The sequence below is a fragment of the Sceloporus occidentalis genome, unplaced genomic scaffold (genome assembly GCF_023333645.1).
Source record: "Sceloporus occidentalis isolate IW3139 unplaced genomic scaffold, rSceOcc1.0.p SCAF_3, whole genome shotgun sequence".
NCBI classification, from domain to species: Eukaryota; Metazoa; Chordata; class Lepidosauria; order Squamata; family Phrynosomatidae; genus Sceloporus; species Sceloporus occidentalis.
In genome coordinates, this window is record NW_028316983.1 from 157,428,930 (window position 1) to 157,448,087 (window position 19,158).

Sequence of the window (19,158 nt, forward strand, 5' to 3'; positions counted from 1 at the left end):
TGTTTTATTTTGTTTTTAACAGCTCCACAGTTTGTCTAGTATGTGCTGCCTGCTTGGGCCACTTGCGCTTTCATTGTGCCTTCTGCATATTTATATTAAAGGGGCACTTTAGCGTAGTGGTATTTGCTTCTAATTTTGGTTTGCTTTTTGTGTTTTCTTCCTCTTGGTTGTGCTGTTCTTCCCATGATACTGTGCTCACTCTTTCCGTGCATCACCTGTGATACCCCTCTGCTCTACCCACTCAGCTGTTGGTGAAGGGGGTACATGAAACTCTGGTAGCTCAGAGAGTTGTTCCTGCTCTCATTACTCTCTCCAGTGACCCTGAAATGTAAGTTTCCTGACTGTCTTATAAAACTAGCATCCCTCTTACAGCATGCCAAGAAATAAACTATCAGGGTGTCATAAAAATAACTTTTAAAAAGGCAGGGCCATCAATCCTTAATAAACAAGAGATACAAGTTCTAATTTCATATTTGGAAGACAGCAACTTCTCTGTTGCTATTCTTTTTTAATTGAAATATTGTTATAGTAAACGTTTTAGTGTCCAGACATGTTTCAAAGGTCACATACTGGTGTTTGTGTCTTCCATGCTGAAGAGAGATGCTACACTCACTAACATGTTATTGCCAGTAAATGCTGAAGCATGAACAGAGTCTTTAACAATGTTAATACTCTGTCTGGGTAACGAAATTGAGAAAGGCCAGTGACTGCTTGCCCAACCTCAGTCACAGCTAACAAAATTATCCTTTCAGTTTAAACCCATTTTTATTGCATGTTGACTGGTTTACAGCTGACTCTTCGAGGCATGAGTGAAGCCTTAGTTGACAAGCGGGTTGCTCCGGCCCTTGTTACCTTGTCCAGTGATCCTGAATTGTGAGTTTCTGATGGCAAACTTGAGTTAATCCTCTCTCTCTCTCTATCTCTATCTCTCTACCTTTCTCTCCTTTTTAAAAATTATTTTGAGCATACTACCTGGCCTCTCTCTTGTCATTGCTAGAAATTAATACATCTTTTAATTTTTAAATTGCATTCTTTTTAATTGAAAACTATTTTAAATGCTAACATTTTGGTTGTTGTTTATTTTCCCTATTAGCTCTGTAAGAATAGCCACAATTCCTGCCTTTGGTACTATCATGGAAACAGTCACTCAGAGGGAGGTAGGATGTCTACATATTATCTAAGATAACAGTAGTTGTTTGAAGTAAGAGGAAGAATTTGCAACATACTGATGGTTTTTGTTAATTGTCAGATGGTTACACCTAAGGATCACTTGCAGCAATGTATGGTAGGTCTGGGCTGTATACTAGTAGTTTATACATGCCCTCCTTGCACAAATTCTAAATACAGGCAACTGATTCATGGGCTGTCCAAAGCACAATTTACATGAGATCAGTTTCATTCTCATGTGTCACTTTAAAAAACTCCTTAGAATAGCTTTTGCCATAATATCTGGGGCTTATTCTACTTTTCCACACTGGAAAAAGTCCTCAACCATAAAGGTGTTCGATGTGGATAAATTCTCTGGATGACTGCATGAGAAATACACATATGCATGAATTATTCCCTCACACTAGCAGATTGAGGCAGGTGGGGAAATAACCCACATGTGTAGGATTTCTCCTGCAGTCATCCCAGAATGACCCTCATGGTGAGTAGCAACATCTCATTCTCAATTAAACCTTTAAATCAAACCTAAATCATAGAATTCTCAGAAAGGAGAAGAGTTGCAGGGAAATACAAACTCATTAAGTAGCTGGTCCCTTCTCTCCACCCACTTGCATTTTGAAGTCATGAGGATTAGTCTGTGTAGAAGTCTCAAAATTGTGGAGAAAGGCTCTCTGAGTCTCTCACTGTGACCAAATGAAATGGAAACATTTTTATGTGTCCAAAGTATCCTAGTACTTAAAAAAAAGCTTCATTCAAACATACAACTTAATAGATTGACACAACACAGAAGGAAAAGAGTGGCACAGAGACCCAGTTCTTAAAGCTATCTGACTTGATTTGCTGCCTAACTTTATATAAGCCAAAATGAGAATGTACACAAATCACAAGTCATGATAGAGAGGAAGATTACACAAGCCAACTTTGAGAGAACTGTTTCATGTGTCCATTGACACTAACATCTAGGCTTAATTTTATACTATGAAAGGGTTTGTATTTTTAAAAAGTTTATAGTTTTGTATCAGCAGAAACTGCAAGCATAATTGTAATAAAATTTTAGAATAATAAGATACTTTCAAAACTGACATTAAGGCTGAGATCCTCCTGGATACCTACATTGCTTTAACTGTGAGATAGGCAATAGTCCAGCCTGCTTTCCAAAACACTTTGCCTCTAAGGATCCTGCCAGAAACCAGGCATTGGAGAAAAAAGCTGCTTGAGGTTGGCAGCCTTCTTCTCTCCAGAATGGTGATTTTACCTTACTTCATAGCTACTGTGCAACCAGATAGAAGTGCAGTCACTGGTGTAACTAATAATTTAACATTAGCCTGGTGAACCAACATGATTCCAGGCTATAACATTTTTGTTGAAGCAGTAGGTGGCATTTTCCAAAACTTGAAAGTTGAATAATAAAACTGAGTTTCTAGTAGCAAAACTTCTGCTGCATTTGCATTCTTATATTTTCAGTACATTCCATTGTTTGTATAATAACCTAGTTAAGGAAGTGCAACTAAGAATACTGTAGTGAGTCATACTTGTATTGAAATGCTGATTAAGTAGTAATAGTGAGGTTGATTAGAATACCTAGCCTACACTTCCCTTTTTTAAAAGTTATTCACATGTATAATATGGAATGTTCCTGTTCTTATTTTGGGTGAGTCAAGAAATTAGAAAAAGAACATTCTGAGTATCAGTCAAGATGGATTGATGGGCAGATGTATTTTGGAATGAACATAAATTTGCAACAAGGTGTCTGTAGAAAAGTTTTATTGATTATGCAATCTAATTTCAAAAAGCCAGAGTTTTTGCAGTAGAAAAACAGCTGTGTAGTAAAATTTGAGTAAATTTCTATTGAGTGTATTCATTTTGGCTTATTTTATACATTAAAGCATTCATAATTTGTATTACATTTCCTGTTAAGCTGTTGGAGAGAGTTAAAATGCAGTTGGCCTCTTTTTTGGAAGATCCTCAGTATCAAGATCAACACTCTCTACATACAGAAATCATTAAAACCTTTGGGAGAGTTGGACCAAATGCTGAGCCAAGATTTAGAGATGAATGTAAGTTGTCATGATGACAGACAAACCATTTTTGTTTCTTGTTGCTGTCAGTTATTAATGTTTATTCTTGCAAACTTCTGTCTGAAAGTGTTGATTGTAAGTTCAGTTTTACATTATCTTTTTTTCCAGTTGTTATTCCACATTTGCACAAACTCGCCTTGGTAAATAACCAACAGTCTATGGATTCAAAAAGACTGGACATTGCAACTCATCTCTTTGAGGCCTATAGTGCACTCTCCTGTTGTTGTATCCTTGTTTAGTTCTGAAGTGTATGATTTAACATCACAACAAGAAATGTAACATTACTTTATCTTACATCAATAATGAGTCCATCAGAACTCTGAGAATATCGAAGCTAGAAAAGGCAGTTGTCCTAGTGTTAAAAATGTGCAAAAGATTTCTGGAAGCAGAACTTTTTTTCTTTTTCTTTTTCTTTTATAGAAAAGTAGTCTTGTAGCACTCCAAAGATTAACAAGATTATAGTGTAAATTCTAGTGGGACTCATGAATGGGCTGGAGTACACAATAGCTTATGCTAAACTTGTTAAGCTTTGAGGTGCCATAAAATTGTTGGCTTTGCTGTACTAGCATATTTACACCCCTATAGAGTTTTATTTTGCCTTATTGATGGGGAATCAAAGTCACTTTCAGTGACTTTATGTTGTTTGGGGGTCTGGAATAAAGACTACAGACTCATGCACACTCAGTTGAGAGTAAGTCCCATTAAACTCAGTGGAACTTAATTCTGAGTAGATATGATGTAGGATTGCTTGTGAATTCCATTGACTCGGTTAATAAATTTCTGTTCTGCATGGGAAACTGCGATAAGTTATGAAGGTGAAGGATAGGTTGCTATGGAGAATCCCAATGAGCTGTCTCCTGACCACTTAAAGCGTGCATAAAGCCATTTACATTTCTTTTCAAATTAGATAATGTATAGTATACTGTCACTTTTCTGAAGTCACTTTTCTGAAAGATTTCCAATGTCTGTAAGTCCATATGGGTGAATTTAAATTCATATAGGTGTCTAAGAAAGTTAGCTTCCTTTCTTGGAATGGCAAAGTGTAGGGCATTCTGGCAAGAATATTTACGAAAAGAGAAGTTGTGGTATTGACTGGAGTGAAATGTAGCTGTTAAGTTTTACCACATACATCACAAGTAGTTGTTGGAAAATACAAACCATATTAACCTGGTCACAGTAACATCAGGAAGAGTGTTTTGTTTTTCCCACGAGGGCTTCTCTTGATGGTAGTTTGAGGCAACATGAAAACAGACCTCTCACTGTTTTCAAAATGCCTCAGAGGTTTAACCCAGTAAAGTTGAGTTTTTACCTCCTGCACTCACATATAAGTTCACAGCTAGGGACAAAAACAAAAGAAAACCTCTCCCAGTCTTCCTTGTCTTTTAACATGGTGTAATATCAATAAAGACCCTGCTTCACACTCAGCAGGAGTGTTGCAAACATCAGTTTTGGCTGGCAAGAAAATGTAGCCAAAGTTTGTTGACCTATGTTATTTTTTCAAATAATGCATACTACAGTGTAAGCTTGAATACTGTATATTGTTTAAAATGTGATAGGAATGCTAGTATTAAAGAGAATCTATTTTCATACGATACATCCAAATTATTCAAACCATGATGCACAAAACTCCTTGAAGTTCCAGAAAGTAGACTGAGTTAAAGTTTAAAAAACCTTTCTTCATTGTAATCTATAACAAGACCACAAAACAAATCCTCTTTCTCCCTGCCACAAAGGTCACAAGCTCCTGAGAAGGAAAGAGGAACTACCATTAAAAGAAGCCCTACATTCCACATAGGGGAGGAAGAAGCAGAAGTAGTGGCCTGGGTATCAGGCATTAGTGAGAAAAGAAGTAAGGTTCAAGGTCTGGAGAGTTAAGCCAGAGGGAACAGTAAGAAGAATGGCAGATAATGGTGTGCAGTTATAGTGTACAGATGAATTTTAGTACATTCGCCATGCCATTTATTATAATGTTTTAATGAATATTTAAATAGAGGCATGAAAAATAACATCTTACCAATGATACTAAATATTAATCATACTTAATCATCAAGTTAATTTAGTATACAGAGCTAATGTTATTTTTAGGTTCTTCATCTTGGGCTGCACATTAAGAACGTGTTGCAAAAAATCTATGCTGTTGCTATTTGTCTTGCCCTTTACCAAGCCTTCCTGAAATTGTTTTACATTGCAGATACTTTGCATTTCTCAGTAACTACTTTAATTTCTTGTATGCATTTTTCCCAAGGAGTTAGTACAGTGGCAACAATAGTGAAAGCTTTTGAAGGAAAAGCTCTGCATGTAAAGGATATCATGGTTTTTGCACTTCATCTTCCAAATTTGAGTTGAAATAAAGGCAGGAGCAGGTCATTCTTTCTATATCAGACCTTAACTCCCTGTCTTCTAGTTATTTCTGAAGATTTAATGGTCAATCACTTTTTACCTGGACTCAGATGTTTACGAAGTGACATGGAAACCCTTTCACCAGAACATGAGGTGAGTAATTGAAATTGTCTTTTTGCATGTGGGTTTAATATGAATGATAGAATCACAGAGTTGGAAGAGACCGCAAGGGCCATCCAGTCCAACCCCCTGCCATGCAGGAAATCTAAATCAAAGATGGCATAATAAATGGAATCTCTAATCCTCTATATACACCTGAACTTTCAATATTTTACTCCTTGCTTCTGAGGAAAGTGATCTATCTGGTACAATAAATCTGTTAGTCCTAAAGGAGCTACAGAAATGCTAGTTTTATCTACAAGAGACTAACATAATTGTCCTCTTGGGGGAAAATATACTGATTCATCATATGGTGGTGTTATTGTTGTTTTGTGTTTTGAAGTCATTTCTGACTTACGGCAACCCTAAAGCAAACCTATCACAGGGTTTTCTTGGATGAATTTGGTCAGAGGGGTTTGCCATGGCCTTCCTTTGGGGTTGAGAGAGTATGACTTGCCCAAGGTCACCCAGTGGGTTTCCATGTCCAAGCCCCTGGTCTCCTAGTGTCCTAGTCCAACATTCAAGCCACTATTTCATGCCGTGTTAAATATTCAATATTACAAGAAGTACAATTTCACCTGGAGAGAGAGGAAGATGTGTTTACACATTCATGTAATGAACTGAAATTTATTACAGTCAATGACCAGCATAAAACAATATAAAAAGTACAATATTATACAATGCCCAATAGGAAAAAAAAACAATGCAAATGGTATAGTACAAATACAATAGGAATACAGCTTGGAGGCTATAAATTCAGATAACTATATAGAGTGAAATCCCTTCAAATACAAATACTAGATGACAGAGTAAAAATTAAGACACCATTTTCCATCTACAAGCTATTGTAGCAATGCAAAAACTTGCCACCTTGGTTGTAATCTCTGGCTGCTGATCAGCCAGAAGGTAATAAATGTAAAATGCATCAGATTTATCTGGTATTTTTTGTAAAATTGGTACTATAAAACAATGCTGCAGATCCTGGTAAAAGGTGCGATACAATAAAACATGCCCCATTGTTTCTACCTCCTCAGACCCACAAGGACATAAACATTCACAGAATGATTTGTTATTATATCTTCCTGCAAGTAAGGCCGATGAAAGTACATTAAATTTGGCCAGGGTAAAGGCTTTCCTATACTTTGGATTTGTTAGATTTTTCAAATATGCAGCAAGTATCATGTAGTCTCATAAAAGATGTATGTAGCACAGACTATTTTTTGTTAGGTTACATACTGTGATTTGTTATTAACTGCTCTTGAGTTGATCTCAGCTCATGGCAACCCTGTGAATGCGACATCTCCAAGACCACCTATCCTCCACTGCTCTGCTTAGGTCCTGTAGATTCAGGCCTGTGGCCTCTTTGATGGTGTCTGATCATCTGGAATGTGGTCTTCTCTTTCTAATGCCCTTTATTTTTCCTAGCATTATTGTCTTTTCCAGTGATTAATGCCTTTTCATGATGTGGCCAAAGTACAACAGCCTCAATTTAGTCATCCTTTATCAGCATTCTTCACTGTCCAGCTCTTACATCTGTACACATTGATAAGGAATATGATAGCTTGGACGAGCCTCACATTGGTGTTAAGATTTATATTTTTGCACTTAAGGATATCATCAAGTTCTTTTGTAACTGCCCTTTCCAATCCTAGTTGTCTTCTAATTTCTTGATTACAATCACCATTCCGATCACTATGTGATTCAAGGTATGGAATTCAAGGTATGGGAGTCTCCTTGACTTTCTTCAGTAACTGCTCCAGGTCTTCGTTGGCTTCTGTTAGTAGTATTGTGTTGTCTGTGTATGTAATGACACAGTTGTGGGATCAGTCAAAGTACCCTGTTTCCAGCAATGAGCAGTCAAGATGGGCTGCTCAGTTGTCAGTAGTTATGCTCCTTTGGGCCCTGAATCTGGAGAAACGCAGGATAGAAATCAAATCAAATCTCCATCATTAAAGTGCTTTCCTCTGAATCTTTCAATTTCTAATAAAATCGACTGTGACCATGTAAATTGGTTTTAAGTACATTTTCTTGACTGCAGTCACCATTGTAAACTATTGGGAGACAGACAGGTAGAATACGCCAAAAATTACAGCAATCTTGAATGCTTCTTTTCAGTATTTTAGCCAACTGGCCATGCCCACCTCTTCCCCAACACATACACTGTGGCCAGTGACCATGCTGTTTTTAGAATTTTACTTCTCCTCGTTTTTGTTTTTTTCTAAAAGATTTTGTCTACTTGTGTAAAGCTTGCTGTTACCTGAAGCATACTGATAGGATCCTCATGTTTCACTTACTTTGCCACTGTCCTCTTGGTGCTTATTGCTTGAGTTCACTCTCCCTATTGGAAGAGGTGAATAAGAGTTGGTACACTTCTTAGGAAACTTTTGGCCCTCTTCAGTTTCCTGACCGTTTGGCCCCTGCACAGTCTTCAGATATAGACAGTTACTGGTAGGAGGGAAAATGAATAAAAATGCTATATGTGTATGAGACATGGATAATATGTACACACATGTTCATAAATGTTGCCTATAAGCCAATTTCAAAATCAGTTCAGTGGAGCCTTCCTATCTGCGGAAGGATCCTTCCCATCAGTTTCAGGGGCCCCTGCAGATGGCAAAAAACGTAGATGGTCACATCCCATATTATTCGTGCTGCCAATGAATAATATGGGGTGTGACAATCCACTAGTAGTCAAATCCACAGATTGCTAGCCCGCCAATACAGAGGGTTCACTGTAATATCATGTACAGACATTTGTTTTAAAAAGTTCCACTCCCCTACTGTAGACTGTTCAATAACTGGACCCTTAAGGACAGATGAGACAGTGAGCTACATTACACACCAGAAAACCTAAGGTTTGCTGGTCATGACCTGTTTAGCTTGATGGCAGATGTATACTTTATACTGAGCAGGAGGGCATGATGTAAAAATAAAGCAGTCTTTACAACAAACCAGTGAGGGCACAATAGACATGCCACATCTACAGAAAAGAAAACAACTTTTACCATTAACAAAACAGTCGTTTTCAGCTCCATGGCAATAGCCAAACATATCACACCCACATCAACTTGGAAAACAGAGAACACAACTCCACTGAATGGTGGGAAGGATGTAAACATAACACACCCATCAGGCAGTTGTTACAGCATACTTACAGTAGCCCAGGCACAAAATTAAACTGGAAGGAAGAAAGGAAGGAAGACTTTACATTACTGTCTCACGAAATAATAAGAGTATGTGATTGCAAAATGACTAGGCCCACCGTGATGAGGGTAAAGAAAAGGTATACTGTAACACTTTATGTGCTTCATATTTTTGTTACAGTCATATTTTTGTTACACCCCCAAAAGGGGGGGTGACACCCAGTCAGGCCCTACCTCCCATGTTCCCCCCTGCCTCAACCCCACATGCAGTCCAACCTCCCACACTGTCCTGTTGCTCCCCCATGCGCACTCCCCCCTACCGCAATTTCCTCATCCAGAAAAGGATGGGGCGGCACATGAGGAGGGAGCACATGCCACCCCCAGAAGCCCCACTGCCCGCACTAGCTGACCTTTGTATTCATTTTGAGAACATATATAATTACAACCCAGAAAAATATCTAAACCTTCTTATCTTTGAACTTAAACTTGCCCTCTCCTGCATTTCAGGTTATTTTAAGCTCCATGATAAAGGAATGTGAACAGAAAGTTGAAAATAGGAGTGTCCAAGAACCACAAGGGTAAGATGTTGATTTGTTTTTCCCCACTAGTGTCTGCCTTCCTCGTGGTCAATGTAAATGAATCATAATAAAGTTAAAACTTCATCAGATATTCAACATAGGCTTAGCAGCTTTAAGTGTTAAAATTAACTCTAGTTTTTCTTTGTGGTCTCTGTGACTCACACATACAGGCCATTCTACACCTGCAAAGAGATCCTTAGAAGCTTCTAGGGTTGCTTTTTGGTAGTAATCCTGCATCCTCAACCACATTGATAAAAGATGTGTGCTTCCATCTATCTCTTCTTTTATATCCACTGTTGCAAGAGAATCATTAGGAAGTTTTAGGCATTCTCTTCATCAGTTCATTAGTTCAACTGTGGGCTTTGTCCCAGAAGTTAAACATTTCAAGAAATATTTAACCTGTGGTGCAAAAATTCCGGGTCATGCATTCTATCTCCTCTGCCTGGGCAAGGACCATGAGGTCCACTTGTGTCTGTATTGCCAGAACTTTACACAGCAAGCAAGGTGCAATAGTGCTTCCCAGCTTAAAACTGTTCAGTGGAAGGAGCCCTCCAGACTGTGGCCCTTGCAGTTCAAAAGAAGCCACTTCATTTGGCCTCTGTGACTTTCTGCTCTTACCACCTTCAGCTGTGGAGCACCAGCCTGATCACTCATTGGGCTAGGCTCCCACAGCTACTCCTCAAACTTGAGGTCCAAAGCATACTGCAGAAATAATCCAGTTTGAGTCCGTTTTAACTGCCCTGGATCAATGCTAGGGAATTCTAGGAACTGTAATGTTGTGAGACATTTAGCCTTCTCTGACAGAGTTCTGATGCTACAATAAACTACAATTCCCAAGATTCCCAACCACTGAGCCAGGGCAGTTAAAGCAGTCTCAGACTGGATTATTTCTGCAGTGTGTTTTGGACCTAAGACTATGACACTTGAATTTTCTTTCAAGCTGCGTAAATTCCAGCTTAAATCTAAACAATCACAGAGACATAAAACTGTTAAGTCCCACTGAAAATGAGAGTTTAATCCCCTCTCCCCCTGCTTTCCAAAGTACTTAGATATACCACCTGGAATAGAAATTGAATTTCTGAAATATATTTACACTTCATCACTTCTCTCCTTTTTCTCTTAGTCTGAGTATCAGAACAGGCTCAAAAACTGCTTTGTGCCTTGTGCTGGCATAAATACCTTTGTGTAAGGACAATATTCCAGTTGTGGTTCTAGTTATGCTGGTTGGCACAAGAAATTCTGCTGTCTGGGACTTTGTAGATTCTACATAATCCAGCAAGTGTCCTGACAAACTGTGAGTTCCAGCATAACTACCATGTAGCTGGTATAGTTGTATGCCATGCAACTGGTGAAAGTAATCTCAGCCTATTAATGAGGTATGCCAATTTCACATTAACATTTCATTTGGACAGGCTTTTAGATGCTATTATTCAAAATGTTTTTACATTTTAGTGACAATCTCTTTGAATTTCATTATGTGACATATAAAGCTGCCTCATATAAAGTCAAATCCTTTGTCTCCAGAGCCCAGTATTAGTGTCTTTGGCAGCAGCTTTCCAGAGTCCAGGCAAAAGCCTTTTTCCAGGCCTGTTGCAAGATCATTTTAATGAGTGGTGCCATATATTAACTTTCTATTCCTTCCTCTCTAGTTCTATGTCAATTGCAGCAAGCCTTGTGAGCGAAGACACAAAGACCAAGTTTCTAAACAAAATGGGCCAGCTCACCACCTCAGGAGCCATGCTGGCTAATGTATTTCAGAGGAAGAAATAAATTAGAATGGAAAACCCTTGTAAACACTGAAAGACCTCATTAAGACTCGTTCCTTGTACTTGAAGTACTTGCCTTTTTATTTCCCCATCTTATGTTCTTGTAGTATAATTTTACTCTAACCTACAAAGATATTTGCACTGCTCTCAAATATTGCTATGTATCTGTTAACATTGGGTTAAATGTGGTTGATTATAAAACTAAATTAAGTCTGTATCAAGTCCCTGTCCTGTGTTCTTGTCTTTTCAGCATAATTTTTATATAAATATATAAATATATATATATAGTGAAGATTTTTTATTTCCCGATGGGTTCTCGGCTGATATCTGTATTATACATGGAGCTGTTATAATGGTACCTAAAATAATGTAAATTTGAAGTTGCAGTCATAAAGTAATAAAAGTGGAGAATACTTATGTATTTAAGTTATAAGAGGGTAATGCGGAATTTTTTAATGTTTCTAAAACGAAAGGCAAGAGCCACCAGCACTAGTCTGATTCTTGGATTGTTTTTTGTAAATCGTTGTATATTTGGATTACAGAGGAGATGGAGAATATAATGTATAACAGAATTGCTTACACAAGTCTTATTGTGGACCAGATTCTTCTGGAAGTGATGGTTAAACCAGATCTTTGGAGATGCATCTTATGCATGCACGTGTTTAATGTAAATCAAGCAGCTTATCAGCCTCACTGCTAGACAGCGCATTTCACTAAGCAAGGCTGGGAAGTGGGGACTAATAGTACATTCCACACTGATTTTAGCAGAATTAATTTTAGTGGAATTCTACCTTGGGATTAACTTAAATTGGATGCTGCTATGCTCAAAAAAGTTCTTACCCACATACATGCTTCTGTTGTCCAAGCTTGTAAGTGTGTAATGTCTGCGTGCTAGAGCTGCATCTGTCCTGACTACAGTTCACAGGTGCAGTGAACAGACAGTACATATTGGTCAGTGCATGGGGTAAGCATCATCAATGGGATTCTGGCCATGTGGATTGGGTACAGGACCAATATCTCTTTTAAACCAGTCTTTACAAGACAAAGAGGGTACATGACCATACTTGACCACTTATATGACACTACAGAGGTTAAAAGCAATAATTTGTTTAGCTATGAATCAATTCAAATTGTGAAATTAATAAATACAATGCAACTTCCCAAATTACAATGATGAAAAGCCACAACTGTTGCCAAAAATTAATACTGATATCCACTACAATTTTTAATCATTTAGCATGTTAAAACGTTTTCTGTTTTAGCATTGCAACATTTCTGTGAAGACAAGGCCCAGATTCCTCCAAGACTATCCAGAGTTTCATGGCTATCTGGAGCCCAAGCACAATACTATTTCGGTGATACCTTTTGTCCCATAACAAATTCTAAAAATTCTATTCTCAGTAAGAGATGATGACCAAGCAATCACATTGCAACATTAGCACACAGGCCCAGACCTTGCTAACTCTGTGTCACATACCTTAAGACTTCACTGAAAAGCAAGAGGAGATAGCTGCAGTAATTCTTGCAATAGCCATACTATGTTGGGGAAGAGAAAATGAGTTTGCATCAGACTCACTTGGGGCATTAATATCTTATTTTCTCAGATTCCCATGTCTTCAATGTAAAAAGGGCCAATTTTGTATACATTCACATTTTGACTAAGGTGATGAATGAATCAGCTCCTTCCCTACTTCAAACTCCTGTAAGTTGCACTAATTCTGTTACAAGTGTTGTCCTGGCGGACAATAATCCCTCTGATCATGAAATGCTGGTGGCATTCCTGAAGAACTGGAAGCAACTAAGTCTCTTGTTTTTTCTTGAGTTAAATAAAATGTTTTGCATATTTGCTTTGTATGTTTTTAAAGGACTTGTGTCTGATTAGTGGTTTTACTTTAAATTATTTCAACAACTGATGCTTTACTTAACATGATCTCTTTTTTTTTACAGCACGCTTCGTTGAACTTTAATACATTTTAATTTTTGATATGTGACTACTGAACTTGAGCAGCATGTACTTGGAGCATGTTTGGGGGATGGGATGATAAACTAATCCCTTTCATTTAGAACCCACCAGTTCTTCAGTTGAGGTCCTATAATAACAACAATGTACAGATCATTGTGTGCCAATGGGTGGTGGGATAATATGCGCTCTATTTTATTTATTTATAAAACTATTTATATTCCATATACTGATACGGGTCAAAATAACCAGTTTCCTCCAAAAACATCTGAAGCTGTCCAGCCACCACAACTCTACTAACATTTTTGTCAGCCATTCAAAGTTAATTTGCATGCTTTAAACAGATGTTATGCCATGCATATTCCCAGCAGTCGGTTCTGTTTAAAAAAAAAAGTTGACTATGCCATAAGCTAAAACAAATATATTCCATCATTGACTATTGCCTCTTGAACTCTCTGCTAGGCACAATATTATCTACAAACAGTCTATCTTGGAAATCAGCCAAAAGTTGTCAGGGTTTCCTGAAAAAAGAAACTTGTACTCAAAGTGAGCACTATTTTTTGTTTTAATGGATGTCCCTTTTAGTGTTAAGATTCTGCCTTACTTAACTTCATTTTAATAGTTAAATAGTTTCACTAAGATCATACTTACAAGGAAGAGTGTTATTTTCAAGAAAATGCAGAACTCTTCAAATTGAAAAGGAGTTACATAAAATAAGGAATGCAACACATTAGAAGTATATTATCATGAAGTTGATCGGCTAAATCCTTAAGCATGCCTGAAACACTAATGGCCAAAGCACCCAGAGTATCTCATTTGAGTGCTTGTTTTCTCCGCATAGCTATGTCCCTGCAGTTTCTGGGACAAATTTCTAACTTGCTAAAAATGCCCTAGAAGCATACAAATAGAAGAGAGGCATTCTCATTCTTGGCATGCACCTTCTGCTCTTCTCTCTAACCTGCTCTTCCCTCCACTCTCTGACTCTACCTGTACAATTTGTACACGGAAAATACCGTACAAGGTAGACTCAGAGGGAGGAAGAGTGAAGATAGGTGGAAGGAACATCAACAATCTTAAGATGCGGATGATACCACATACTACTAACAGAATTGTTGAACATAAAGAAAACAAAAATAGTGACCATGGAATTCTAACCTAGAAAATTAGGAAACTGAAATAATGAAAAAGTTCCCGTATCTTGAATCAGACATGGATACTGCAGTCAAGAAATCAGAAGAAGACTAGGAATGGGTAGGGAAGCCATGAAGGAACAAGATAAAATCCTAAAGTGCAAAGATACACAAATGAGTGCAAAATTTAGAATTGTCCAAGCCATATTCCCTATCACCATGTATGGATGTGAGACCTTGACAGTGAAGAGATCTGACAGGAAATCAACTCATTTAAGATGATGTGCTGGAGAAGAGTGCTGAGGATACCATGGATAGCCCAAAAGACAAATAAATGGGTCCGTGGAGAGATTAAACCTGAACTCTCCCTGGAAGCTAAGATGACAAAAGTAAAGCTGTTGTACTTTGGCCACACCATAAGAAGGTAATTTGTTGTGGCACCAAAGCTCTCTGTCAGAAGACTGAATGCCTTACAAAATTACAGTGCCCAGAATTCCCTTGCACTGAGCCATGGTAATTAAAGTGGTGTCAAACTAGATTATTTTTGCAGTGTGGATGCAGCCTTAGTCTAGCTTTTCAGTTCATGCTTCTCACATTCCATGTCCCTACAATATGTGTTGTACAACTTCAGACATTTGTCTTCACCTATGAGCACATCTACAGCTGAACATCTTTTCAGCTTATGTCCAGTTGCGTCATTAACCACAGCGCTACTCATAGTTGTTCTCTACCTTGCTCCAATAACTCACTGAGTGTCATTCAACCTGTGAGCCTCATCTTCTAGTACTATTGTTTCATTTTGGATTGTCCCATCACAGGGTTTTAGTGGTAAAAGATCTGCAATAGGAGGTTTATTTTGCCTCTACACAGAATTTAACAAGACGAAGGCTTTCAGGGCCGGCATCCATCGTTTTTTGTAGGTTTTGGGGCTATGTGGCCATGTTCTAGAAGAGTTTCTTCCTGATGTTTCACCAGCATCTGTGGCTGGCATCTTTAGAGAATTTAACAAGAGTTAGCTATTGTGACCCTGCTGTTGTCTCTGAAAGATCCTCCACTGTAACAGCCAAAAGCCATGTTCTTGAAACATAATTTAGTTCTACAAGGCTATTGAGCAAAGTCTGAACAAATGTTAACTGTTAGTTAATGTTTAATTGCTAAGAATTTTATTTAGAAGCCAGTTGCAAAGTGATTATTCTAAGTGGTATATTATCCGTCATATGGTACACAGAGCTGAACCATTTTGCTTAAAGCAAACATTCAGTAGTGGATTGCAAAAATACTTCTTACATCTCTACAAAAGCACTCAACATTTCATGTAACTTGTCAACTTCCTGCAGCTGCAGCTGGCATTGTTATTCATCAGTGATTGGATTAAGTCGTACCTGTATCTAAAACTGGAAATATCAGAAAAATCAAATTTTCAGAACAACATCACAGACCTACTGAATTTTTTTGCATGATCTTAGCTTCAGGAGAGCCAAACAGCAACACTACCAAATTCAGCAATGCCCATCCCAGGCAAAGTTAAGGTTAAGGATGCAAGCTATGGCTAGGAATGCAAACCTTAGTATATACTGAATTTTATAATAGTAGCTATTTGAAACCTTAAATCTGAAATCATTACCTGATTTTTCATAGTCCAGCTATCACATCAATACATAGTGATTGGGAATACTATGGCTTGGATTGTTCTAATTTTGGTGCTCAGTTGTATATCTTTACTCTTTAGGATCTTCTCTAGCTCTTTCATTGCTCCTCTTCCCATTCCTAGTCTTCTTATCTCTTGACTGCAGTCTCCATTCTGGGTGATGTTTGATCCCAGGTACAAGAAATCTTGGACTATTTCAAATTCCTCATTGTCTAATTCAAATTTATGTAGGTCCTCCATGGTCATTATTTTTGTTTTCTTTATGTTCAGCAGCAGGCTTGCCTTTGCATTTTCTTCCTTGACTTTCCTTAGTAATTGTTCCAAGTCATGGATGTTTTTCACTATTAATATTGCGGTATCCACATATCTTAGATTATTGGTGTTCCTTCCTCCTCTCTTCATTCCTCCTCCTCCTCCTGAGTCTAGTCCTACTCTTTGTATGATATTTTCTGTGTGCAAGTTGAACAGGTATGGTGATAATATGCAGCCTTGTCTAACTCCTTTGCCTATTGGGAACCATTCCATTTCACCATATTCTGTTCTAACAGTGGCCTCTTGTCTTGAGTATAGCTTTCCCAGCAGAACTATTCAGTGTATTGACACTCCCATGGCTTTGAGAGCATTCCATATCTTTTCATGATCTATTCAGTCAAAGGCTTTGCTATAGTCTATAAAGCACATGTTGATTTTCTTTTGGAATTCCTTGTCACGCTCCATTAGCCATTGCATGTTTGCAGTGTGGTCCTTAGTGCCTCTTCCTTTCTTGAACCCTGCTTGTACCTCTGGGGTTTCTCTCTATATATGTGGCTAGAGTCTGTGTTGCAGTACTTTGAGCATAATTTTACTTTAATGGGAGATTAGTGCTATATTTATATATATACACACACATGGTATATATAATGTGTGTGTATATATATTTAAGTTTTATGTAGTTGCTATATATAGTTGTTATATATATTGCTAAGCTCCTATAGGACATATGGTCCTATATGTTATTCATGAGTAACATATTTGGTACCGCTTCAATTAATCATTGAAATATTATTTGACAAGGTTCCCCATGACATTCTTGCAAACAAGCTTGTAAAATGTGGACTAGACAAGGTAACTGTTACATGGATTTGTAACTGGTTGACCGGCGAACCCAAAGGGTGCTCAACAATGGCTCCTTTTCATCCTGGAGAGAAGTGACCAGTGGGGTCCCACAAGGCACTGTCCTGGGCCCAGTGTTATTCAACATCTTTATCAATGACCTGGATGACAGAATTGGGAGCATACTTATCAAATTTGCAGATGACACCAAATTAGGAGGAATAGCTAATACTCCAGAGGACAGGATCAAAATTCAAAATGACCTGAATAGACTAGAAAGCTGGGCCAAAGCTAACAAAATGAAATTCAACACAGAGAAATGTAAGGTACTGCACTTAGGGCAGAAAAATGAAATGCACAGATATAGGATGGGGGACACCTGGCTGAATGAAACTACATGCGAAAGGGATCTGGGAGTCCAAGTAGACCACAAGTTGAACATGAGTCAACAGTGTGATGTGGCAGCTAAACTGGCCAATGCAATTTTAGGCTGCATCAATAAAAGTATAGTGTCTAGATCAAGAGAAGTAATAGTGCCACTATATTCTGCTCTGGTCAGGCCCCACCTGGAATATTGTGTCCAGTTCTGGGCTCCACAATTCAAAAAGGACATTGAGAAACTGGAGCGTGTCCAGAGGAGGGCGACCTAAAATGGTGAAAGGTCTGGAAACCATGTCCTATGAGGAACGACTCAGGGAGCTGGGGATGTTTAGCCTGGAGAAGAGAAGGTTAAGAGGTGATATGATAGCCCTGTTTAAATATTTGAAAGGATGTCATATTGAGGAGGGAGCATGCTTGTTTTCTGCAGCTCCAGAGAACAGGACCTGGAACTGGATGCAAGCTATAGGAAAAGAGATTCCACCTCAACATTAGGAAGAACTTACTGACAGTAAGGGCTGTTTGACAGTGGAGTCTCCTTCCTTGGAAGTCTTTAAGCAGAGGCTAGATGGCCATCTGTCGGGGATGCTTTGATTTGGATTTCCTGCATGGCAGAATGGGGTTGGATGGGATGGCCCTTGTGGTCTCTTCCAACTCTGATTCTATGATACAAAACCTCATAGTTTGAAAATATTTTTTTCCAAATTTTGTTATTGTGTGCCTTCAAGTTATTTCCATTTTATGGTGATCCTAAGACAAACCTATCAAGACTGCTTCAGAGGTGCATTTGTCTCTATGAGGCTGAGAGAATTTGACTTGCCCAAGGCCACTCAGTGGATTTCCATGGCTTTGTGGAGATTTGAACCCTTGTCTCGTGAGCTGTAGTCCAACACAGAAAGCACTGCACCATGCTGGCCCTTTTTTCAACTATAACTTTCTATGATTTCCAGACTACAAATAGCCATTCTGGCAAGGGGGACTCTGGGAGTTTTAGTCCAGGGCAGCTGTCAACATATAATGTAGATGATCTGTATGCTAATATTCTGGAGAAGTGCAGTTAGGCTGCATAAGTATTAGCAATAGGATTCAGTTTCCCTCAGGGATTACTTTTACATAAATATAACTTGTGGTAAATGCAATTTTATGGTTTTAAAAGAGCACTTAGGGGTGCATGAGCCAATGCCTATGATGCTGTTGCAATTGTTGGACTGCAAATCCAAGCAGCCCTGCTCAGCATAGCCATGGTGAGGAATTCTGGGCATTACAGTCAAATATCTGAAGGACCCTCATCTCCTTTATTCTCCAGTGGAATTTCATATATTTAATACAGTGCAGCCTGATCCTGAATAAACATATCTAGGATTGGGCAGCACAGTTGCAATTATTTTACAACATAGTAGAGCCTCTAAAAATACATTGAATTATGCTATAAGGAAAATCAGAATACATAATGCCAAGAATAAAAAAAATGAGTAAAACAAAATGTAATCCAAATCTTCATTGTTCAAACTGCAGAACTCAGATCTCCGTAGTGCAGAATGGCAATATACCAAGCCATGCATATAAGGGACTGATTATTTCTACAGCCCCCTAATTTTAGCTGACCATTACTGTCAATGGGGACTCAGTCTCAGTTGTGTGCTCTCTGAAGGTGATCCATGTGATTCAGGAGTGCAATGGGGGTGAACTACTACTCAACTGTCAAGGTTGCAAGTTCAC

General features: G+C 38.3%; 1 protein-coding gene across 5 annotated transcripts in view; it reads left to right on the forward strand.

Annotated features, from left to right (window-relative positions):
• RELCH (RAB11 binding and LisH domain, coiled-coil and HEAT repeat containing) overlaps positions 1 to 13,074 on the forward strand; it is a 77,846-nt gene extending 64,772 nt beyond the window's left edge. For 3 of the 5 annotated variants that reach the window (XM_089516602.1, XM_089516603.1, XM_089516605.1), the window contains 7 exons: positions 246 to 328; positions 1,094 to 1,157; positions 3,086 to 3,224; positions 3,354 to 3,470; positions 5,650 to 5,738; positions 9,395 to 9,465; positions 11,115 to 13,074. In XM_089516602.1, coding sequence (XP_089372728.1) covers positions 246 to 328; positions 1,094 to 1,157; positions 3,086 to 3,224; positions 3,354 to 3,470; positions 5,650 to 5,738; positions 9,395 to 9,465; positions 11,115 to 11,235 — 684 coding nt within the window. In that variant the 3' untranslated portion in view covers positions 11,236 to 13,074. Of the gene's footprint in view, positions 1 to 245; positions 329 to 790; positions 1,074 to 1,093; positions 1,158 to 3,085; positions 3,225 to 3,353; positions 3,471 to 5,649; positions 5,739 to 9,394; positions 9,466 to 11,114 lie in introns of those variants that run through there. The other 2 variants (XM_089516606.1, XM_089516604.1) reach the window with 2 other exon arrangements.
• Positions 13,075 to 19,158: the final 6,084 nt, after the last annotated feature.